Here is a 24,917-nt window from a genome sequence, read left to right on the forward strand (position 1 = left end):
CTGGTTTAGAGTATATTTTTTTCCTATGGAAAATTTTTCTGTCCTTTGTAAGGTATGTTTGCACATGTCTTACACCCTCTCCAAAAAGAGCAGAACAGACAAGGAACAAATGCCTAAACTACATTTGAAGCCACTGTGTGCTCCAAGGTTGTGTGTGATTAAACTTCACCAGCAATATCTTCACTTGTTAGTTGCTTGTGGCTTCAAAACCCTCTCTTCTGTAGGCATCCCATTCCCTTCGAGGCAGTCCATTACAAGGTGGCAGTCCAGCTGGTTCCAGGGAAGAAGTGCACTCTTTTGTCATGTGTCCCAATGAGGACTTTGGTTTCCTGAGAATACCATCAGCAAAACATTACTGAAATGAAATTTAGTACAAAAATCTATTTTCATACAGTGTCAAATGGGACTGCAAAATAATCATCTCAATAATGTAGATACCAAATAGCGTCAGAGCAACTTGTAGTCTTTATCTACAATTCACTTTCAAACATTAATGGATGATACAGTTAATTAAGATAGGGAATGTATATCGAACTAGGATTCTTCTGTACAAGGAAGTTTAATAAAAATGAAGTTGAGTCTGAATATTTCTTAAAAGTAATTTCCCATTGTTCACTCTCATTCTGGCATGAATGCCTTTTTTTTTTTTCTTCTTTTTTAATATCAACTGCTTCCACAGACAAATCAGGAGAAGGCTTTCTTAGATCACTTTATACTGAGTATTGTATTGGTATAGCTGTGGAGTTACTGTCATACAGACATTGAATGTTGCAGACTTCCACCAAAGCCTTAGGTCATTTCAGCCCCCGAGTGGTCATTATCGTCTAAAAACTTGTATCAGGGTTTAATTTGAAGAGGCAAGTAGGTAGAAGGTGCTTAAAACCATTACCCTGAAGATAAAACCACCTGTCTGTTGATGCAACAGCAAAGCTTATCCAGGTCACTCTAGTGAAGGTGTTGGCTCAAAGAACAAATAATGCCTTTCTGTAGCTTGCAGCAGGCAGAGAGAAGGGCGAGTGGAGCCAAGGGAGACTTGCCAGTGAAGTCCCATATCGTCTGTAGCTTGCTGTAGCTTTTGCAGCTGAGATTCTCTGTGACAGTAGTGAAGCAGACCCCTCTGTTGCTGGTTTTACTGTGGTAATCGGTATCAGTAGTGTGTGTGACGTATTCTTTTAAAACTTGTCCTGTTACCGTAATTGCAGTTATGAAAAAAGTAGTAATTTCGGAAAGCTCCAACTCCACCAGAATGTGGATGTTTCTATTAACCTAGGGAGTCTCCCTGTTTTCCAGTACTGACTAGAAAAAGAAAGAAATACCACTTAGTAAGTGTTCTCGTGTTTACCAAAGGCAGGTAGGATTTGTATCCTTTGTTGTGCTTTCTGAGGCAAAGACACACAAATTCTGAAGTGACTTGCTGTGTCGACCTCTTAGAGCAGTGCTGAGATATGTAGATGCATTAAATGCTTTATATTTAAAACCACAAAGTTTTCTGTTTGTGGTGACTCTTAGAGGAAAATATGACTTGTTTTGAGTTTCATCAGCCTTTCATGCAGTGATGTGAGCATTTTGTGTTAATGTTTTTTCCCACTAAGTTGATTTAGGGCTTATTTTAGTACCAGTTAAGACAGCAGCAAAGAGTTTGAGGAGTCTTTTTCAGAATCTATCTTGCCTGTTCTGTTAACCTTACCTTCCAGTAAAATGACTAAAATGTTTCTCTGAAGTTAAATAAAAAAATCATTGCTGCACGGAGCAGCTTGTGCACTCTTAATTATAAATACTCTACTTTGTTGTGGTCCACAGGGACAGAAACTGTCCTCTGAGACACCAAAATCACTCCTGAATCACTGGTTATTACTGAACAAAGACAGAAATTCATGTTCATCTTTTAAGGCGAGCAGAACTAATTTCTGTGCCAGATAGCATGAAGGTACTAGTTGTAAAGTTTCTTAATACTGCTGTATCTTTTTCTAAGAATTAAATATATTTGAAATAAACTGTGAAGTCATAATGCCAATGCATTTTCTTTAGTGGAAATTCAATAGTTAACCTGTAAGAAGGTCTGCCAATGAGAAAATGCTAGTATTGAGCTAAGAATGGAGCACCAAAGGTAGATGTTTCAGACCAGTGTCACAAGAAATACCTGAATATGCAATATGTATTAAAACATCCAGAACAGCTTCTTGCAGATCTTGTTTTACTGAGAAACATTTTCATTAAGTGGGGTTTTTTTTGCTTTATTACATGGAAGACAAAGAGCTTTTCCTTGGAAGATTTTTTTTGGAAATTTTAATTTTCAAATTAGAATGTGTACAGTGCTAAATTTATGATTCATTTTATATCATAAGCCTTCTCTCAAACAATATTCAGTAGTGTGTTAAATATCTGTATCCAGTTATTACTGTAGAAAAAGTATCAATTATTGCAGCTATAGAAGCCTTTTTTTTATCATTTTAAGTTTGAAAATGGTTTATTGTTATGACAGGATTTTTTCCTTCACCATATACTTGATAGTACTTGAATTTTCCTGTTCAGTACTTTCACTTGTGAATACAGGGTTTACCTGAAAGTCAGAAAACTGTACAAAAATCAGCTTATTGCTGAGGGTATTGAGAGGTTATTGATTTATTGTCAGCATGCTGATGTTTTCTTTAAACTTGCTCAGTTTTGGTATTACTTTAACAGTTGTAATAATTTATTGTATAAACATAACTTAATTAAGACTATTTTGCTTTTCCTTCTACAGTCCATACAGTGACACTGTTTCTTAATATCTTTGGATGTTTGGCCTGGTTTTACGTTGATGCTACGCGAGGGGTTGATTTTGGATTGAGTATTCTCTGGTTCTTGCTTTTTACCCCTTGTTCTTTTGTCTGCTGGTACAGACCACTTTATGGAGCTTTCAGGTAACAACTTCAGCTTGACTTAGGATATGTAAACACTTGTCGAAATGCATTAATATTCCAGAATTTGCTTATCATTATGATAATCCTTTAATATGCCTTCATTAGAAACAAGTAGTATGTTTGCCATTGATTCAATTGTTATATTTGAAACATTAGATGGCAATAGTTAGGAATATCATGGAATATCCTTTAAAGTATTTATTGCTTATACCATTGACAAAGTATTTGTAGGAAATTTAAGTTTGTATTGGACTGATAATAATTTTAAGGAAAATTCTTATTAAATCCCTATACTAAGAACTTGAGTAGGTTAATAGTTGAGTGCCTTAAATTTTTGTCTTCCTGAATGAACTTCATAAAATCCTACATGTAAAAATCTGACGTCATTAAGTGACCTACAGTGTCTGTAATTGAAGTAGAATGAAATTCTTAAGAATGAGTAGGGTTGGTATATAGTAATGAAACTAGTATTTTTCCTAGCTTTTAGCAATCTCTGCAGATGGCACAAGTGTCAGGTGTGGTAGCTTTGTGTTTAAGAATAGCATGGTTGCTTGCAAGAAAAATGGAATTTTTTTTCTTTTTTTGTGCAAATCAGCATGTAGAGATGCTAAACCCAGTACTCTTACAGTATTTCTTAGGATTTTTTTTTTTTTTTTTTTTACATTGAAGTGATTCAGGATATTCTCAGTTAAAATGTACTAATTCTTGTAGAGAAAGATTGATGGCCAGAAATTGCAGTTAAGCATAACTTTTTGACTAAATCTGATGTTTCCTTTGGCTAACCAAGGAAATACTGCTGTACCCACACATCTTGAGGAATCATGTAGTTTAACTTGCTTTTGGTCTCTAGTAAATCCATAGCTTTTCTTAGTGAATATTGATTTTTTGGAAAACTACTCCTTGTATATTCAACTTTCAGTCAGTTGCTCAGCTGAAAATGAAATAGTTATTGAACTGAACTGGTTGAATAAATGGAAATGTAGAAACTACCTTCTGAAGGAAGAGCTATTAATGGCAAAATCTGGTTCTGTGACTTAACTAAGTGATTTCTACTTTCTTTAGAACTCTGGTAGCAAGCATATCATATGGTAATTTGTTTTGTTAGTGATAAGTTGAGGTCTTTGTTGAGATTTTGCCTGTACATTTATATTTGGGGTTCTTGGTTTTTTTTTTAACTTTCAGTCTTTGTCAAGCTGGCATTTTAGTAATTTAAACAGCAAACCTATTTTGTATATTTTGCTTTTAAGCAACAGCTGCTTCAGTATTCTGGTCTGCACTGTGTTTCAGTATTTCCATATTAGATTTTATTTCCTTTTACAAGTAAAATAGTTTCTTCCCATCCTGCCAGCACTGTGAACTTCAGTCTGAAAGTGGAGCAGAATTCTGTTCTTCATGCATTGTAGCAAATCTGTGTTCAGTCTAAGAAGCCCTGCTGCGTGCTGAACAGAACACTAAGGAATAGTATCTTGCTGCTATTCTCACCTCTGTTAGAGGTGCCGGTGCCAAAAATACTGTATTAAAGAAGAAACAGCAACTCTTAAAAATAAACACTCTACAAAACCACAGAATTACTGATATTTCAAGTCACTGTCAATAAACAAAAGCACTTTTCTTCTCGTTAATACAGAAAAAAATTTTAGCTTGGTACTGCAGTATTTGCAAAAAGTCATTAATTTCCTGGCTGCTTTAATCTTTTTTCCCCCTCTTTCAGGAGTGACAGTTCATTCAGGTTCTTTGTGTTCTTCTTTGTATATATCTGTCAGTTTGCTGTACATGTACTTCAAGCTGCAGGATTTCAAAGATGGGGAAACTGGTGAGTATTCTGTTTGCTGTAGTGCTGTGTACTCCGTAAGACAAACACTTATATTTGATACAGCAACTGCAATATAGTCTGTGTTTTTTCAAAAAAATAATCTTATGTTCACTGGAATTGTTATATTTAGCACTCAAAAAAAGCATTTTTTGAGTCCTGTTAATGAGGAAGAGTGGGTGAAACATATCCCAAGAGTGTGAGAGATTTCTGTTATTAGGCTGGTCAAAATTGTATCCTTCCATGTAAACCACTTTGAATTATTCTTTCATACATTACCTCCTCTATTTTGGTGGTGCGTGGAGATGTTATTTGCTCCATATTTAAGATAAAGACATAAGCAAAACTTAAAATGAAAATTATTTAGATAGTAATATACTGTTTGCATATTATTTTGTATGATTAATTATTTTAATTATAATAATATACTTACTACTTATTAAGGAAATTTATGGCTAGAATTTGAAGGATCAGTCAGCAGTGTATTCAGGTGAATATAGTGGTATATCTTTGTTAGTATTTGAAAAGCTCATTTGTCTGAGTCAGCTCCTTATTCTGTAATAGTTGACTGTTCTTTTTGATGCTTGTAAGTGTGTAAGATTTATGTGAAGCTTTTATGCATATTATCTTTTATTTGAGATTTTACAAGGAAAAGCTATTGGGAATTGGTCATTATCTGTGGGGAAAAAAACAACCAACTTAAATTAACTAGAAGCATGGTTGTAGAAGCCAGCTGGTAGCATGCAGAGCTGTGACTGGCAGTGCTGTAGCTGGGTGATGACATTCTCTGCCTCAGCACTTTTTGCTGCTAACCTCCAAACATACGTAAGGTAGACAAAACAGTATTGCTTTTAGAACTGCAGTGTAAGGAAAGGTCCTGTTTTATGATTTTTGCTCTCCAATCCGATATTCTGTTTTTTAATAGATGCATTGACATTAATAAAAACGTATTTTAGAGGGCCAGCTTTCCAAGTATATGGACTGTGCTTTTAAGGATACTTGGGGCATGGGTATGAAAAGTACCCAGATCATCAGAAAATGCTAATTACAGTTTGGATTTTGGAGTTCTGTGGTAGAGTCCAGTTGGATATAGGGGATATCAAAGCATCTTAAAACAGGTAGAGGAAAGTTTTAAGGTTGTTTGGGTTTACAGAAATTTTTTCCTCCTTTTTTCTGTGGAAGAATCTTTTCCATCTTAATGTTTTCTTTTTCTTAAGGCAACCTGCTTTTAGTGGTTTCAGGTTTGAGATTGTATTTTTCTGTTGGTGCATCAATTTTGAAGAATGGGGAAATGTTTGAAATAGATACTGATACAGCACTCTTTTCTATTAGTTAATCTGATGCTGTCTACTTCAAAAAATCATGAAATTAACGTCAGTTGAGAAGGAAGCACTGTGTGAATACAAAATAAATGAGTCTGCCCACACAGATGCTGTCTCTGTGTGTGGCATGTTTTTGTTTTATATTTAAAGAAGTTAGAAGCTAACTTTTTAGGGACATTTTCTCTTCCACAAAATCACAAATCATGTAGTCTTAAAGCAGTCTGAAATAACAGTATGACAAAAAAAAACCCCAAAATTGATGAGCAATTCTCTAATTTCTTCACAAATTCCGCTCAAGGATAATCATCTTTACTACAGCTTTTCTGCATGCATTGGGAAAAATGGAAACTCAACTCTAAAAGCTTATTATAGAACTGAAATATGCTTATGTAAAATTGCCTTGACTTTTTCTTCACAAATATTCAAAGCTGATCAGAACCATAGCTTCTAGGTATAAAGCTTCCCTGGATGTGGATACCTGTGGTTGAATGGCTCATGTGCTGTGCTAGTAACGTTTGTCCTTTCTTTTTCTTCAGTGGGTGGATTTCATCTCTTACTGGTCTTAATAAGAGTATTCCTGTTGGCATTATGATGATAATCATAGCTGCACTTTTCACAGCATCTGCTGTTATCTCATTAGTTATGTTTAAAAAGGTAAGTTAAATATTATTCCCCTCTTCTCTTTCCTGTGTTTCATCTAGATTTTGCTTTCCTGCTTGAGAGGGGTACTTTCTCACAAGTAGTGGGGATTTAATGATATTCTTGGGAATGTGCCTTACCTATTAACAACTGTACTTTTTTTTTTTTTTTATACTGTTGTGGACTTAGAAAATGCTGCTTGTACAATGCAATTATTTTCTGCAAACTAAAATGGGGAGAGATAGCTCTGAATAAGAGAAATTGGGAGCTAAGTCCACAGTGAAAGGGTAGGTGATGAATGCACTGGACACTAGGATTGCACCTGTAGATGCCAGGTTGTAATTTTCAAATCTGTGGCAATTCATCAGGCTGAGGGAAGTGTGATTCAGACGATTGCTAAGTTTCAGCTCTTACCAAAATCAGAAGAGGGAAATGCCTGGCACCTCAGAAAAGGAGTTTGATTTCTCTGCTTCTATTATTTTAACATTTTGTTGTCAATCAATGATTGCGTAGCATAATGGCTCAAAGAAAGATGGGGTTTTTTCCCCTTGGTTCCTTTTTCTAAATTTCCACCCAGAAGATCTAAGTTTAGGTATTAATGTGCTAGTCAGATTTTGATGTTTAGACAAAATATAACTGAGGATTCTGCTGCTGATGTGCTGGCAATTCTAATAATTCAACCTCAGTTACAGTTACACTTCAAGATTTTCACATACCCAAGCTCTTCTGGCCTATTTACAGTAAACTAGAAATTTTAAGTGTTGCCTGTAGATGTCCCTTCTCATTATTTGTTTTCTGTGTAAATACTCAGGTACAAGAGAAAGAAACAAGCAAGAAAAATGTATGGTGGAGCATTTTTTTTACACCCTTCCTACCATATGCATCTGGATGCTTTTTAGAAAGCTGCATACTCAGATATGTCCTGGTGTATCTTTATGGATGAGAAATAGTCACATTTATAACAAAGAAAAAAGTTAACATTAATTTCCTGCTACACTTGAATGAAAATGTCTTTGCAATATTATTTGGCAACTTTATTGTGATTTGATTGAATATGAGTCAGAAATAGCATTTTAAGTTTAATACTCAGGTAATTGGAAGTTACTCAGGATTTATTTTTTTGCTATGCTAGAGATTATACACCATATTGTTTAGAGTGTTTGCAAGTCATATTGTTTAATAACTCTGCTTATTATGCAGAGCTATTGGTCATCACACTAGTTTAGCACAAACATATCTGAATTATTATGATGTTTTATACTTTTTAATATTGTCATAGCTTAGCTCGTTTTTTAACTGTATCAATCAGAGAAATTAAAATGTTTCTAAAAATTGATGTAGAAAAAAGTTCACCAAAATGTTATTGACACAGTGGATTCAAAACTACTTTTTTTGTTTTGTTTCATGCTGTTATTTTTTAACATGCACGCTTACCAACTCTTTTAATAACTATGACAAGTTGTGTACAAATGGAGACAGAAGACATTTTTGCAAGGTGTGAGCCCTGTGTTATGCGAAGGATGCAGCCTGTTTCTGTATTTAAATATGTTGTTTCAGACAGTAGCTACCACATGGCATTTTAGAAAAGACCTGTGAGACCCTCTGAACTTGCAAAAAGTGATTGGTATTCCTACAGTCAAACTGTGCATGCAGCAGGGCAATCAAAAGTTGTAGGATTTCTGGGGAAAGAAAGTCTGTTTACTCATTTCGGGATCCTGCCAAACAAATGAGCAAACCAGGTTTCCCCACCACATGGCTCTGCTTCATGTTTGACACTTTGCTGTTAATTTACCAAGAAATGGAAGGCTCAGCACCATATTTTCACTGCTTTTCCACCCCTCTAGGTGCATGGTCTCTACCGTACAACTGGTGCTAGTTTTGAGAAAGCGCAGCAGGAGTTTGCAACAGGTGTGATGTCCAACAAAACTGTACAGACTGCTGCAGCCAACGCCGCATCAACAGCAGCAACCAGTGCAGCTCAAAACGCGTTCAAGGGTAACCGAATGTAGGGAAACACAAAAAGTCATCGCGGTTCTCTTCGATTGTACTTTATTTTCCAGTCATTTCTTTTATTCCCTAAAAGCCTAGATCAAAATTCACACAGCATGTTTGTCTCTTTTGCAGCTGTGCATGGGTAAAACGGGAAATGTTTGGTTTATTTTATTTTAAAATTTATTTGTTTTAAAAAGATAACCATTCTTTACCCTTCTTCAAAATGTTGCATTCTAGAATGTAAAGCGTTCCATATTTTATGGAGGATAAATAATTTCAACAATTGGCCTGAGAATGAATTGTGGTATATAATGCTCCAATAAATGTATTAAGAATTTGGAAGGTTTTTTTAGTGGTTCACTCTGGTATTTTTTTTAACTTCAGGAAAGCACTTTGGATCAATTATTTTGCTTCATAAGAACTGTTTTCCCTGTTTCTACTATTAGAAGTGGGGTAGACTGAGATGTAGAAAGTTAGGTATGGCTACTGCTTTTGCAATTTCAGCAGCTGCTGGAGGACAAATACAAGTAGGGTAGATATTATAAATTCTTTTCCTGGGTTTTCTTTTAGGATAAGTCTTTTGATATAAACCTGTAAGTTTGCATGAATACTGTTGAGTTATCTGATCTTGTTTAAATAGTGTTTTGGTCCAGAATTTACCTGTGCCACTTTATAATTATAGCATTTGTTTGTATCCATTTTCATGGAGTATTCTCTACCTGTGAGAAATGACTGTGGTGCAGAAACATTCTGTAGTAGAATGTGTAATGCAGTGTACAGTTCAAGGAAGTTAATTCATGGTTTCAATCACAGAGCTACATGATTATATATTTGCTATTTTTAATTTCAGTATTCATGTCTTGGGGTAATACTTTTGCTGGAAAAGAAACTAATATTAACTTTTAGAACACTAGTTTCTTGCCCGCTTTCCCTCTTCTATGTGCAGTGGTATTTTTGTTGTATTTGGGATTTTTTGAGGGGTTTGGTTTTCTTTTTTTTTTAAAGTATAGATTTGTGTTTAACAGTGGTACTAAATCTCTAGCCCAGTCAGTCACTCTGTTTACTGCTTGTCCAAAAACCTAAATATACAGTATTTAATTTTCTAACAGGAATATTGTCTAAAAACAAGCTTTTTAAGCAATGGCATTTAACAGATACTTGAATCCGTTTTAACATTAACTCAGCCATTTTTGTGATGTGATTTAAGCTGGGGGAAAAAAAGCTTTTAAACTATTTTGAGTGGGAAAAGTGAGAAATCTTCATCTTTAACAAAGTTAAATTTTAACTCCTTGACCTGGAGGCCTAAGAGGTTAAATTGGTGCTGTGGAACTGAACAATCTATAATGGTACTTACCATCATAATATTCTGGAATCTAGTCAGGTCTTTGTAATGTCATGCTTCTCCCCTTTGAAGATTTTATGTTCTTGGATTGCCTCATGAGTCTTATGCACAATACTTGGGCTGTTTTTTCTAACCATTACAGAAAATGAAAACGGGAAGGGCCATATCCCAGACACAACCTGTATAAGTATATGCTGTAGCTGAAATTAATTCAATTCTTAAGGTGAATCACCTTTAGTAAGGGAACATAAAATTCTGAGGCCCTTCCATGCCCTGAATGTGGACCGACTTCTCATAGATTCTTTTTCACTACACTGTATTCATAGTAACAGAAAAACATTACAAAAAATAAACCCCATAGCTTAACCCCTGGATCAGTATTGTACTGTTAGCATGAAGTCCCTATTAGTCACCTTTCTTTTACTAATTTCTTTAAATCCAACTTGAATTTGGGTAAGTGTAGTAGTTTCATCTATGCTGAAGTTTATATTAATGAATATACTTGCTTCTAAATGTTCTCTGCATCATGAAGTTAAAAGCAATTTAAATATTCTGTGTAATGGAGGCTCTAAAATTTCATACTAGTGGACATGCTAGCATTGAACTTAAATTTGTGTTTAATGTTAAAGGCTTTCCAGACAAAAGCCACCATTTTCTGTTGAGATCAGGCATTATCCTTCCAGCAGCTGTAGGCCAAGATTGTTCTTCATAATCTTTTAAACTTAACTTGAGGGTTGTATCTAGGAACTCTACTGTGGATTACTTTTAAATCTAAATTTAAGCAATTCTTTTGGTATCTCTTGGATAGGAATCCCAGGGACATCATCCTTGCAAAATAACTTAAGCTGAAGATTGCATAATAACACATGTTACCAGAATGTATTATGGGGAAAAAAAGATTAGGAATAAAACTTGAATTTGTCAGGTAGATTTTTTTCTCCAAATATTTAAAGTCTCTTTGAGAAAACATATTTAATGTTCTCTGTATAGGGAGTGTTGATTTGTAATGTTGAATGTACGGATTTAAACCTCCTAAGTGAAATTCAAGGTTCAGTTGCATATGAATTGTTTAAACCAGAAATCTCTGAGACTTCGCAGTCCAAAAGGGAGGGAAAAGTTTGAGTTTAGCTTTGACAACAGAAGGCTGATATTTGTTAAAATATTTTGTACCCAACGAAAATAGATTTTACAGTCTATTACTAATTTTAATCAGAGTATGGCACCCACTTAAGTTGTCATTTTGTTGTATTGTGGCAAATTGAGTACAAAGTATGAAGTTTAAACACTGGAATGTCAGTCGTCATTGATCTGTAATTTAGGAGTCGGTTTTATTTATCTGAGGGATGTTTGTATATTTTGTAAATTACTAACAATGCTCTGCCATCCTGGTGAATGTCATGGTTCTGTACAAATGCACTTCTGTCCCTCTGTTGCATGTCTGAGTAGTTCAGCAGTTTTGTATATTTATTGTATTAACACAGTGTCATAGAATAAAAAAAGACTTTTTTCCTGGACATTTGCTCTGTATAGTTTTGACCAATATAGGGATTTTTCTTCTAATGATCACGATAATGTGCGGGGCAACTGATCTATGTAGAAGTCTCAGTTGGTTTTTATAATTCTGTATATAAACACTGTAATTCTGCTGAAATGGAGAAGCAAAATGTCCACTATCAAAATGATACATTAGGGTATTGAGAATTAGTCTACTCAACTGTTACGAAGAAAATTCTTAAACACTTGTAGCCCACTTTCTTGTGCTGTAAACTTACGAGGGTTAAAATCTAAACATGTTCTGTCATTACTGAATGAAATTCTACAGGTGTTAAGTGACTCCTGAAACACTATTGAAAGTAAAATGAAGTTGCTGAAAACAGCATAGCTTTGGTAGTGTTTATTTTCCTAATATCTGCTTATGAATTATGTTTCTGTATCACTGCTATCTCTTGCCTTTTTTCTTTTTTTCAGGCCCTATCACAGTGTGTTGACTTTTTTTTTTTCATACGGTAACTGTAACACCTGCTCTCTAGTACTGCGTTTTCTTTGAAGGGCAACACAACTTCATCTAGACCACGGTGATACCGTTATGTTTGCAAATGTACAATACAGAGAACAGTGCGCTGAGGCACAGTCAGGATTATTTGGGGAGATGGCAGACATGATGCACGCATGTACACATCATTTTGTAGTGAAATTCTTCATCAGCTTAATCCATTTCTTTGTAATTTACAGATATAGGATGGCAGTGGCAGCAGACTAAAGGAACAGGAACAGGTTACATTTACTCGTAAATGGTAAGCACATGGGCAGCATGATCCAGTCATGTTTTATGATTAGAATTATTACACGATTCAAGTGCTGTTGTGGGGAGATAATACCTCTGGTTTGCTGAGGCCAGTTTTTCTGAAGAAGATGTAAGCATGAAGTTGGGGAGGCACGTACACAGAGACAGCAGCACAGGGAAGAGAACTGTGACTGAAGCACTCAGTGCTACTTTTCCTTGACACCTAGAGCATTCTGGTTATGAATCAGTAGTAATGCACAGTGGATCAGATAATTAAAACAAATATGTGTTAGGTTTCACTCAGTTACATTAAAATCTGTAAGAGTTAGTTTGTACTTTTTTTCCCTACAAATTAATTTTATGTCTGAAAGTACGTTTTTTCTCATCAGTAGAAAAATCAGGAAGACTTACAAAAGAAATGGTGCAGATTTATCTCAGCAGCAGAATACTTCATGCTTTAATTTCATGCTAGGATTAAGCTAGATACCATGTCACACACTACTGAGGAAGGAACAAAGTGTCGATAGGAAGTATGACCTGTGGATCACGCTGCCATACATTATGTTCTGTTTAATGGAAACAGGTACAGCTCGTCTAAAATGTGCTTTGTGTTGGATGAATGGATAGTGATTACACCAAACAAAAGTGCTTTTGTTTGTTTTACCTTTTCTCAATACACTTGGTGCTGCGATGTGACTAATGCGTGTGTGTGTGTGTATATCTTTGGTGACAAAGTTGGAGGTTGTATTAGTAATTGGCAGTGTACTTGGAACAGGGCTAACCTAGGCCTGGAGAATACAGCCGGGGTTAGAGTCCAGTTACTTGTGACCATTGACTCAGCTTTTCTGCTTCTCCAGTGTGTACAACTAGAGCTGGGCAGAATACACAGCCTGGAGCCCAGGCCGTTTTAAAAACCAGGTGCTTCTGATCACTGATGATGTCTCTGTGGTATCACCTGCTCTGCCACTGTCTCAGCTGACAGCGCTGCAAGTAGATTTTACAATGTTTATATTGTTTATATTAAACAATCATACATCATCTGAGCTGTAGTCATTGCACATGTGCCAAACTTTGCTGTTTTGCAGTGCAGGCCTGTTGTCTTTGCTATGAATGTATTTTTCATGTTTTAGAGAAAAAAGTGGATATGCTGGATTGGGCAGTGGGGTGATACTTTTTGTCCACGGTAAGATAGCAATTGGAAGTATCAGAATAATGTGATTAAATTTGAAATTATTTTTTCTTTACCTTTCTCAGCTAGACCAAATTACTGATGCTGCTGTGGGTGATACCTAAAGCTCGTTAGGGACGCCAATTTCTACACTCTCAGAATTTCACTTACATGAAGATAGTGCAAATCAAATAAAAGGCATCTATTTGAAAACAAGCTTTCAGTGAACCACAGGAGCAAGACAACATCTTTAAATTCCTGTCCCTCTGATATTAATAATATACATTCACTTCCTTACTGCATCACCATTCTAAACTGGAGCTTGAGGAAGAAGTTACTAGAATACAGAAATCTGTAGTAATTCACACAATTAGAGAACTGAACTCTGCATTCCCTATTGCCAACTCCATTAACCTTACTGAAAAAGGGAGGTAATATTTTTAGCTATACAAATCAATACGTTGCCATTTCTTTCAGCAGTATTTGGTATTTGTAGACTAACTGCTGTATCTATACCTGCTTTGAAATCCATAAAGGTGACTAATGTGGTGCTGCATTGAGTGACAACTATCCCCTAACTTCTGGACTGTAGATTTCTAAATGTTCCAAGTTTTAACCAAAAGCTCCTTCTTAGAACTTTAGAAGCTGTTAGAAGTGTAATCCAACTAAGTGCAATAATTGTATGTAAATTTAATAGAAATGGACCATAGCAACTATGAGACAAAAGCAACATCCTGACTTTTGTTTTAAACTGCTAAAAGCTGTACTCCTAGTTCTGTCATAAATTTGCTTAGGGAACAATATGTAACCTGTCTCTAGTGTTTGTCAAGTCACAGCTGAAAGATGAAACACATTGTGCCAAACACCATTTAAAAAGTCTGTGGGATTAAGGATGTTGTTTTATAACCTTCACTACCCCTTTTCATGAGAAAGGAACTGCAGTGCTTTAGTTGCAAAATGAAAAACATTTCAGACATATATTCAATTAGAAAGTCTCTTTAATGCAACTGTATTGTATAACATATAGCTACAATTTCAGATCACATACTTTTTGATCAGTAAGTGATAATTCTTGAATTCAGATGGAAATCTGAAACACTAACAACATCAGTGGGCTGGGGTCTTAAATGCTATTACAGCTACAATTAAAGCTACCTTGCTATGGTTCAACACGTCCAATACGTTTGAATTAAGGTAGTCAGACTCCTGTTAAAGTTAGAAAACTCACATTTTAATTGAAATTTAGATTAAAAATAACACATTAGGTACATCGTTCATGCTAACAAATGTACATAGTGGTGACGCAAGAACAGGAAAAACAGTACCACAAATAAACCATGGCTCAAAATCTACTCTAGCTGGATTGCCACAACTGCTCTTCCTATACAAAGCAGCTGTGGTGTATACATTGCTGCCATGCTCTGCTTTTGTTGGGCTCTGTCCTTCCCTTGAGGCAGGCACCAGTGCCCACTCCTTTCAAGGAAGCCTTGAGCTCCTCTCCACTTTCCCTTGGGACATGAGAAACTCTGATGTGGCATAATAATGCAAAAGGGAAATGATTTGGCTGAAAAAAAAATCTCAGAATTAAGGGAACTTTATAGAGTAAAATAGATACAAAGGTGATACAGACAACCCAGGAATAGCTCAGTAGCAATGGTTTTTGCAGTGCTGCCTGATAAGTAAAGCACATTAAGAAACCTTGCTCAGCCTTTTCAGCTTTTAGATTGTATGTTGTCAGAGATAGACACAGCTTCACATTGAATTGTCTGTATTATATAGATGCGAGTATTGCAAATCAATCTAGAAGAGATTTTTGTTTAATGTTTAAGCTGCTGTTGTATTAATCTTCAAAATCAGTCATTCTATTGCATTAATCTATGCTTTAGTTTGTCCACACCAGCAAAACTCCAGCCACATCTTCCCTGGGATGTCCCTTTTCAAATATCTTGTTTAAAAACAAAAACTACGAAAAAAACCCCAAACAACAAACCCATTCCTGGTATTGCACATCTCACACAAGTTTGTGTATATATATATATATATAAAATTTTTTAAATATGCTACAATTTTTTTAAAAAAAAGGTCTATGGCACTTTACAGAATATAAGTTTACGAAGTCAATCAAACCACAGATGTTTGAAGAATTCTTCAATACCACAAAACCAAAGTTAAACTGAACTAATTGGCACACAGGTTTTAAAGAATCCACAGCAAATTCTTCTAGATCCTATGCAGTGCATGTACATTAAGAAGCAGTTACACTCCGCAGCCCCCTTGTGAAATTACTTAAATTAGCTTTAAGCTGATTTTTTTTTTTCCCCAAAAATATTATTGAAAACTACTGCAGAGGTGGACTTTGGGAACAGCTTTAAACAGCTGTCAAATTTAATGAGTGCACCCTACATCTGAAACCCTCATCCAGAAAAAAAAAATTTTGCAATATATACCATCTTATCACTTGCTAGAAAAACAGAACCCTGAGAAAATAAATTCTGATGATTTTTTTTTTTTCTGTATTTCTTCCCAGCCTGTCTTCTATCTGTGCTATGTGATGAACATGGATATTCTTGCAAGTTAGTTGATTATGTTGTTGCAGAGCAAGTTGATAGTAGACCAGCAACAAGCACAAAAGCTGGTTCTTCTTGGTTACAAATGCAAACAAAAGCAAAACATGCCACTGAAAATACCTCCTTGTACTTAAAAAAACCCCACAATGCACTATTAAAATTTTTAAGCGTTCTGTATCTCACTGCAGAGGTCAGCTAGTAATGTAAATAAAGATTGGTCATCATTTACTTCTAAGCCAAAGCAGTATATGCCCTCTATACCTTTTGGAAGAACTGACCTTATTCTGACTATTCAAGTGCTCAAGCCAAAGCAGCATTTGTCACCCTAATATAGTGTCAAGATTTGTTGGCGGTGGTGACGTGGACATCAGATTGCTACCCACCTAAGAAAACATAAGTGTAAATCTACTTCGTAATTAATTTTTAGCTCATTTATATACTATCCTTACTCCTTCTAGCCCCCCTTTTCCAGTTGCAGCACCCACAAGAGCAGAGTGGAGCTGTTAGCCCAGCCTCTCTGCTGCACACTCCAGCAGAGGGCTCAGGAGGAACGTCAGAAGGACGGTCTGAGGCACCTTCAGCTGTGCTGGACCTGAGGTACAAGCCAAGTGTGTGCCCTTCAGATGGCGTGTTTGGGGGGGGGGGGGGGGCGGCAAAAACATGGAGAGAAACACAAGTGTGGACAGGATGTGCTGGCTGTGATTTTTGTCCTCAGACACCACTTTGTGCTAGTAATTTTGATTTGTTAAAATCTGGCTTTGTGCTGGCAGAAATGGTTCCAGACCATAACTTTTGTGTGTTTAAATTAAACATTTAAAAGAAAAGTTTAAAGTCAAGAAAAGCCTAGTTTTAAACTAGACTATGGTGGACGTGGGTTGCAGGAGCAGGTGAATGTAAGAAGAGGAGGCCAGAATAAAACAATGCCTTTTTAATATGGGCAGTTGACTGTGCGTGTTGCACAGCGGCTCAGAGATCACCTCTGTATATCCAGAGGCCTGAAGGTGCACCGGGCAGGGACACAGGCAGGCTGGGAGCTGAGCCTGGTTTGCTCCACGGATGGGCCAAGCTGAGGCGGCATCCATGCTGCACAGTGGGCACCAGAGGAGTGCTCCAATGCTGTGGCTGCTTGTGCTCGCTGTGCTCGAGATTGGCCCTGGGCTTGTGGTCCTGACTGCTGAACAGGTCTCGTATTGCGAGTGACTTGAGCAGTGTATTGAAATTTGTGATCTGCCTGTACAGTAACAATGATTTTTTAATACCTATAAATAACTAATGGCACACTTTAAGGGACTGACCAGGCATAAGCAAGAATCTCTGCTCCATATTGCACAGTGAAGTAATGGAGAGCAACACTGTCACGTGATGATGTTAAACTACCACAAAATAAGAAGAGGATTCTAAAATTCACTTAGTATTTCATTAGAACTACTTCTCAGATGAATTCTCCCCAATGCTCCTATGGCACAGTTGCATCATCATTCCTTTGTTTTTAAAATACTTTCAGGTTTGTTTTCAGAAGTAGTTCTAGTAAGTGATGCAACACCACAAGTAATACAACCAACTGCCTTTGAGAAAAGAATGTCATTTGTGGCAAGGTCTGTTTTAATTCTGCTGATTTTAGTTGGAAAAGGTCCATAATACATGCAGTTTAAAAAAAAAAAAAAAGGCAAAGATCTTCCCAGTCCTGTAAAATTTGGCAAGACTTCCTGAAAAATTTAAATTTTCTTAAGGACTCATGTGGCTCTTGGTCATGAGACAGAGTGATCTGTAGACTAGGAAAGAGGTTTCACTGGCAAAAAAATGAATAATAGTGTTGAAGTTCAACATGTGATCTGCATTTGCAGGAGAGGTTACAGCCCAGACCAGGCTGTTGGCATTCACAAGGTAATGCCCGGCTGTGCTGTGGGGAGTTGTCATCTGCTTGGGATTTTCAGGAGAGGCTGCAGAAATATTTCTAACAATGGTTATTTCAAACAATTTTATCAAAATCAGGTGAAAGCCAGCATAACAACAGCTTCTCTGCCTAGTCAATGGAAACAAAATCATTTACCTGCTAATTAACAAGTGGCACATACCTTGCACTATCATTTCAAGATAAAAAAAACCTGGCAGGGACTCAACTTTTTAAATGCTTAAAGACTGGTGTAAACTGTGTCATTTCAACTTTGCTCTCTCCAACGTAAACTTACTATCTGAGAAGGCACTGCACTTTAGGTTCAGTATCAAAAAGCACCTCAATGAAAAGTATTGATGAAAACACCAAATCTGGTGGTGTTGAAATATTCACAGGTGAGGGGAGCCCTTGGAAACAAAGCCTAAATAAAATAGGCCTCTTTTGTATAAGAAAAAAAAGTGTGCTAGCTTTTATTATTTTAAACCCAAATTCTTCAAAGTTACCAAGGTGGGTAAGGCAATTCGATCTATCAGAATTTGTCAGTTAAAACAGCATTCCTGCTCTATATACACAATTCCTCACCTCCCCAGCCAAATTAATATATTCCACTGTGTCCTGATCATAGAGTGAAACTAAAAAAAAAATCCCCAAATATTTACATTCTGCTTTCTTGGGATCCTTTCTCAGATCCTCATTGCCCAGCAAGGAAGAAAGACCATTTCAGTAGTTCGGGTCTGGAATGCATGGGGCTCAATCACACACATGGTAGAAACAAGTAAGCAGATCTGCTTGCCCAGTCAATGGAAAGCAGATCAAGAGCCCGGTGCTGGTATTTTTCCCCACTGGAGTTAAAGGAGGCAGATAAGGTTTTTTCCTTCTTCTATTTCTTCTTGCACCTTGTCACTGGATGTGGCTATTTCAGCTTGTGCCGAGAAGACTGCACAGATGAACGTCAGAATAGTGCCACCAATAGCTGTGTAGAAAGCCCAGCCCAAGGAGCAGTCTCCGAGTTTGTAAGCAGAAGCATAAGGTCCACAATAGCTTATTGCTTTCTGGCATCCCCAACCTGCAGGGTAAAGTATCAAGCCTAAGATAAGGAAGAGCCCTAGAAATAAAAACAGAGAGACAGAAGTTTAATACACGATCAGTTTAACAACATGCGTAGTAATGGCTATCATGGTCACTACTCACTCCTAAGTACTAGGATTAGGAGAAGAACCCTTCCTCATCCATCCAACCTTCCTTTATTAATTATTCCCTAGTATATACACCATGCAGTGTTTTATCTAAACTTGGAGCTATCCTTTTTTTCTTCTGAAAGGCTTATTTCATATGATAATAGCCTAGTTCCTAATTTTAATCTCTGTGTTTCTTTACATCCTTTGTTTTCACACATTATTGCTAGGTATACAGAGCTTGCAAAACATTTCAGCAACTCTGCCTTCTGCTTATACTAGCACTTTTCAAATATTTAGGAATGTATGCATCCACTTTTGAGTTTGTGTTTAGCTAGCCCTCATTCAGTTTTATTTAGTCATTCATCATATACATTTTTATATTTTTTCCCCCTGGATTTTGCTTACATTGCTTTTCTTGCCTGGGGGGGGGGGGGAAATCTCACACTGCATCTGCTTATTTGGCTGCCTTAGGACACAGTAGAAAAATAATACTGCCAGTTCAGTAAGCTGCTTTTGTAATGAAGGAATTCTGGAGTCAGCCCCAAACAAATGGATCTGTGCACAGCCAGCGCATAGGTCACAGTGGGATCCTCTAAACGAGCGACTGACTCCTGCAGAAGGAAAGCACATTTCTAGTGATGTTGGAGCAAAAGCCTCAACTGCCCATCTTGCTAAACTGCCTGAACACTCTGCTGTGCCTCCGGCTGGAAGTTAAAAGCTCACACTAGATGTTTTGCCTGTCCAATAGTCTCTCAAAGCCATAGTTTTCTCTCCTATGAGGACCAGTCTTTATCTAAGCAGTGAAGGGATTCATTAAGGAAATTAAAAGTCACATTACATGGTATGTCTTTGTACAAAGATGAGAGATTTAATCAGAACGCCTACTATGCTAGTGGCTACAGTTCTCTCTTATGGGCCCTGCTAAAAAAATCACAGTGAGTTAAAAATAGATCTCCCTCCTACAAGATATGTAGGAACGATCTAAACATCCAGACAGATCATAGGTATCAAAATTTTGCTTTGCATTTTCTTCAAAATTTTACTTAGAAGAGCAGAAAGAATTATAAAAAATAGTTTTTGCTTAAACACAACCAGTTAATACAGAAAATGAATACAGCCTTCCAGATCCCATAAATATTACCAATTTATTTGTCCTGCACCGTAAAGCCCTTTATTCAACCTAGCACTTTGATGAAAATAGCTGGTAAAGGTGCTGTCACCTTCCAGAAGTGGGCTGAAAGTTGTGCTTTTTATGTATGGTGTTGGTTCATCCATTAGATTTCATCTAATCCCAAAACTTCTACCAAGTAATAACATAGAAAACAGTCCTCTTTTCTCCCCTACACTAAGAGATTCCCAAGAACAGCTGTAAAGACTTTGCATCTTCTTCAATTCAGTTAGACTAGCCTATGCTGCAGGACTTTACATTTCCTTAATGGTTTGTTTCAAAAATTCAGTCAGATGCAAGAAAACTTCCTCACTGAGAAAGAAAAGCTTGGTCCTAGCTAGTAAGCAGTTAATATACACAAAATGCAAAAACCATCATCCAACTGTCTAAAATTAATGTCTATGAATGCCACACATTTCACAAAAGAAAATCCTTGCTCCATCATTTTTCTAATGATGACAAAACACCATGGACATGAATGAACTAAATGCCATTATTGTCTGGGGCGGCAAAATCTATTAGTGACTGATACTAATCTCTGTGAAGGGATTTCATCACTGCTTACATTTAAGAACCAATGACAAATTTTATGCAGTGTTTCCTGGCTGATTGGCGAAACTACATTAAGTATAAAGTATTGCTTTATCTTGGACAGACCTGGATAAGCTGTGCTTTCATCCTGCTGAGCCCTGCAGCCGTTTCAGACTAAACACCGGCAGTTCCTTCTCCTCTGTTCATCACTAGTTTCCTGTTCTGCGTAACCGGCATGACCACACTATGTATTTTTCTGACTGTACATTGCTGTGAGCCAGTTGCCATTTTCTCTGAATGAGCACAAGCCCTTTGGTAGTTAAAACCCACCATCACTGAACTAAGAAGCTGGATCTGAAATGCAAATGTAGCAGCTGCCAACATTTTAAAGTTTACCACTCCATCACTCACAAACCTAGAGAGCCTGTGCTTAACAGCAAACCTGGCTTATGGCTGAGTCACAAGCAGTACTAAGAAGCTACAGCCATCTCTTTTTACCAAAACTAGAGCACTGAACAACTCCTGAAAGCTACTAGTTCATGGTATGTATGCCCCAAGCTGAAAAGCCGTTACCCAGAACTCAGCCCCTGCAAAAGGCTGTAGCACTGCTGTCAAGCGTAGCCATCAGGAATTTACTGAATTAAAACTTTTTTTTTTTTAAGAGTACAGAAAATTCCTGGAGAAATAGTGACTACAGCCCTTAATTTGATAAACTACAGCTGTTTTCTCACCAAACAAAACAAAATTTGCTGAAAAGTCTTAACTAGGGACTTGAATATGGTCAGACTCTCACCTGCTTTTTCCTTCAGATAGCTAACTTTGTGAATCCTATACTAGCCTAGCATACTAGAAGAAAAAAAAAAAATTTCCCCACCAAACCTACCTTCTACTACTCCATTTTAGTGCAGACAGAAAGCTTCTCAGGACATGCACCTCTTCACATTATCACTAATATTTATCATAATTTCTCATTTCATTAATACCTGGTTCCTCCTTGTTAGGCAAAGTGAATAGATGATTCAATTAATCAAATTCAACATACCCACAACAGAAACAGCACTCCTTGGATTTCACACTGACCAAAAGCAAGTAGAAAGGCACAGACTTCTCATCACATACTCAGCTCAAAGCTCCAATACCTGGAGCAATGCCTGAGCTGTTCACGGTGCAGACATGCCTTCCTGACTCTTCCCACCTGTCCAAAAAGGGGTGCTCAAGTAAAAAGATCAAGACAAGCTTTGCCTCCTGCTTCCCATTAACTACAACAGAGACGGTCACAGGCTACAGAGCTCATCTCAATGACTCCTGCAGTTTAAACAAAATAGAAGCTGCTTTACCACCCACCAACAGAGCAAGCCATGGGCTAAAACAGAAGCCAGCAATCCAAAGCACTTAACTGTCCAGACTACCTGTAACCAGAGTAGTGGCTTCCAGAGACACACACACTCCCCCCCCAAAAAGAACCACCTCTCTGCTCCTAGGAACATGGATGCAGAGGGAAAAATACCCATGTGGAAAGAACAAGGTAAGATATAGCAGGGGTAGCAAGGGCAGGAAAGGTTGTGATGCTGCTTGAAAAGTCATGGTCTGCTTTTAAACAGGCGAAACGATTAAATGCAATATGAATAGCTTGGCAGTCTCTGCACTTTTCCACCTTTGACCCGTGTAGCACTGCACAACCATTTTATGCAACACAAAGCCAGAGGGCTGTTTCTACAGCTAACATTGCAGCCTTGATCTACATCTAACACACATGTAAGCAGCTGCAGTTGAGCAAAAACCAGTCTGTGGCGAGATGATCCACAAAGGGAAAAAACATGGTACATTTTCAGTGCTGATTTCTCATACCAGTGTCCACAGGGTAGAGCCTGGCCAGGCCCCTTACATCTCTTTGCTGCTTTGATTGATAGAAGTTTAAGCTTAACTGCCTATAATCCTGCCTCTCTGTAGCTGCTGCTCAGTCCCTGGCGCTTGCCTGCCTGCAGCTCTTTCATTTGGGTTATTTATTTGCATTACCACAGAGCCTGGCAGCTCTGCTCACAGTTCCTGCCTCCAATAGCCGACAATCTGCTTTTCAGACAAGGCACACAGAGATGGAGCGCAAGGCACAACTGAGGTAACTCCAAACACCATACCAGCAATAGCTTAATGAAGTCCATAGTCTGCTAGTTACCAAGTTTTTCTTTTACAGCCTCTGCAACAAGAAGGTCTTAAGAAAAATGTTGAAGGAAGAGAAATGGGTTTTCAGTTGCTTGTGGACAGCACAAAGCAGCATGGGGTGTGTGGTTTTGTTTTCTGAAGAGTCCCCGGGGGCGGGGGGGGGGGAGGCGGAGGAGGGCGCTCGGTAGGCTGCAGGGAGCCAGCGGCAAAGTATCTTGCCAGTGCACGAAACACGGGAGACCACGGGCTGAAGGTCACAACGGGCTGGAAAGGGGAGCCAAGTGCCTTATCCCTGGCATTCATTTATACTCACAGCGCACAGGAACACACCACCAGCTCCAAATACGATCTACAGACTTGTATAAAAGGTGCTCTCTGGATTGATTAACAATTACAATTCTCAGGTTTCTTGAATTTGATTCAGTTACTTTTACACTTGACTCGTTCAAATATTACTTCTGTATTTAATCTGTATCGTGTGGTTTTCTAAACCATTTAATGCTGTAAATTAAGAATAAAGCACTTACTTAAGCTTTTGTTAGCCATTGACGTACAAAGCTTAGTTTTCTGTTGTATAATTTCATGTCAGCATAATCTGATAAAGCAACAGTTATCTCCTGTCAACAGTTTGCCTTGAAACGTATCTGGCAGGAGGACAGTAAATACTAATGATAGAGATTTCTTTTTCTTAATAAATCAGTTTTTGCTCTTGTCCCAGTGTCTTTGAAGAGAAGCCAATCTTCAAGAGAAAGAACAGAGAAGAAAAATAGAGTGCTGTCTGAAGAAAAGTTTTTTGCAACTGATCCTTTGAGTTCTTTGTGCTGACATACAGTAAATGAGAGTTTTAATTCACAGAGAATCTACCTGTGGAATTATTGCTGTTTCTTCCCCTGCTGGGAGGAACAAATTAATTTTGAAAACATTACAAGCTGTTTTCCACTGTGCTTCTCTACAGGCCCACAGAGCTCAGGCTTGCTCTGCTCTAGATTTAATCCCCTCTCTGAGCACAGATGCACTGCTGGGAGTGCAGGTTCTGCTGTACATATACTCTTGCTCCTACTTCTTAATAAATCTACCTCACTTCTTTAAATAAATACATAATTTTTCATAATTACATTTTCCTTTTTATTAGTTGTTGCCAGATCTCAGTTACCTTTCCTCTTAGGATTCCTTAAAAGAGAGGTCTGAAAGAATGCTACACAATGCTGCCACATGCCTAGGAATGACAACAGAAAGCTATTTAAATTACTTTTTTTATCCACAGACCTCATCTAAAACTCTTTGGTATAAGTCTGTCAGCAGAGAACATTTTCCCATCTTTCACTGAAGGCAATTTGCCCACGTAACACTTTATTATCAATTCCTATTTACCTGCTTTCAAAAGGAAGCTTTAAGAAATACAGAATTTAGATGAGATTTAGATTTTATTGGGATTATTAGACTAAAATGTATTTCCTTATTACAACACCAACAACCTATTAAACATTATCCCTTCTGTATTCAAATGATATAAAAGCAACTCCTTTCTCCTTAGATACCAGAGCAAAACACTACAGCATACTGTGAAATATCAACATAAATATAGCAGACTGTACCTGCTGTGCAGCAATGTTTCTGAAGACAGTTCAGTAATGCTTCTTCTATATGAGAAGTCTTTTTCGTTTTGTGCACCAAGAACTTTTCCCCTTTTAAGGATCTGGAACTGCAGCAAGGAATTGCTGCTCCTCCTGTTTTTTATACACTGCAGTAGCATTGCCAGCCTAACATTGTGAAAAACCAACAGCCCAATCTATCATTACGAGCATTTGTACATCACATTATGTACTGGGGTCAGATCTGAGTAAAAGCTTTTTCATTCCAACCTTGGAAGCAACCCTCAAGACAGGGGTTAGGCAGATGCTTGTTTAGCTAAGTGAAGGCACGCTACTTACTTTTGACAGTCTCCTGTGCAGCTGCTGT

General features: G+C 37.4%; 2 protein-coding genes and 1 long non-coding RNA gene across 9 annotated transcripts in view; 2 read left to right on the forward strand and 1 right to left on the reverse strand.

Annotated features, from left to right (window-relative positions):
* Positions 1 to 11,882, forward strand: part of SCAMP1 (secretory carrier membrane protein 1) — a 41,641-nt gene extending 29,759 nt beyond the window's left edge. The window contains exons 6-9 of the mRNA XM_075740555.1: positions 2,744 to 2,903; positions 4,615 to 4,716; positions 6,572 to 6,689; positions 8,519 to 11,882. Of these exons, the coding sequence (XP_075596670.1) occupies positions 2,744 to 2,903; positions 4,615 to 4,716; positions 6,572 to 6,689; positions 8,519 to 8,683 (545 nt within the window). The 3' untranslated portion in view covers positions 8,684 to 11,882. The remainder of the gene's footprint in view (positions 1 to 2,743; positions 2,904 to 4,614; positions 4,717 to 6,571; positions 6,690 to 8,518) is intronic.
* A 2,558-nt stretch (positions 11,883 to 14,440) lies between these two features.
* Positions 14,441 to 24,917, reverse strand: part of LHFPL2 (LHFPL tetraspan subfamily member 2) — a 131,799-nt gene continuing 121,322 nt past the window's right edge. For all 7 annotated transcript variants that reach the window (XM_075740563.1, XM_075740557.1, XM_075740556.1 and 4 more), the window contains one exon: positions 14,441 to 19,026. In XM_075740563.1, the coding sequence (XP_075596678.1) occupies positions 18,770 to 19,026 (257 nt within the window). In that variant the 3' untranslated portion in view covers positions 14,441 to 18,769. The remainder of the gene's footprint in view (positions 19,027 to 24,917) is intronic.
* Positions 22,253 to 24,069, forward strand: LOC142599532 (uncharacterized). Its single transcript, XR_012833099.1, has 2 exons — positions 22,253 to 23,076; positions 23,677 to 24,069. It is a non-coding gene; the product is annotated as an uncharacterized LOC142599532 (long non-coding RNA).

The sequence above is a fragment of the Balearica regulorum genome, chromosome Z, assembly GCF_011004875.1.
Source record: "Balearica regulorum gibbericeps isolate bBalReg1 chromosome Z, bBalReg1.pri, whole genome shotgun sequence".
NCBI classification, from domain to species: domain Eukaryota; kingdom Metazoa; phylum Chordata; class Aves; order Gruiformes; family Gruidae; genus Balearica; species Balearica regulorum.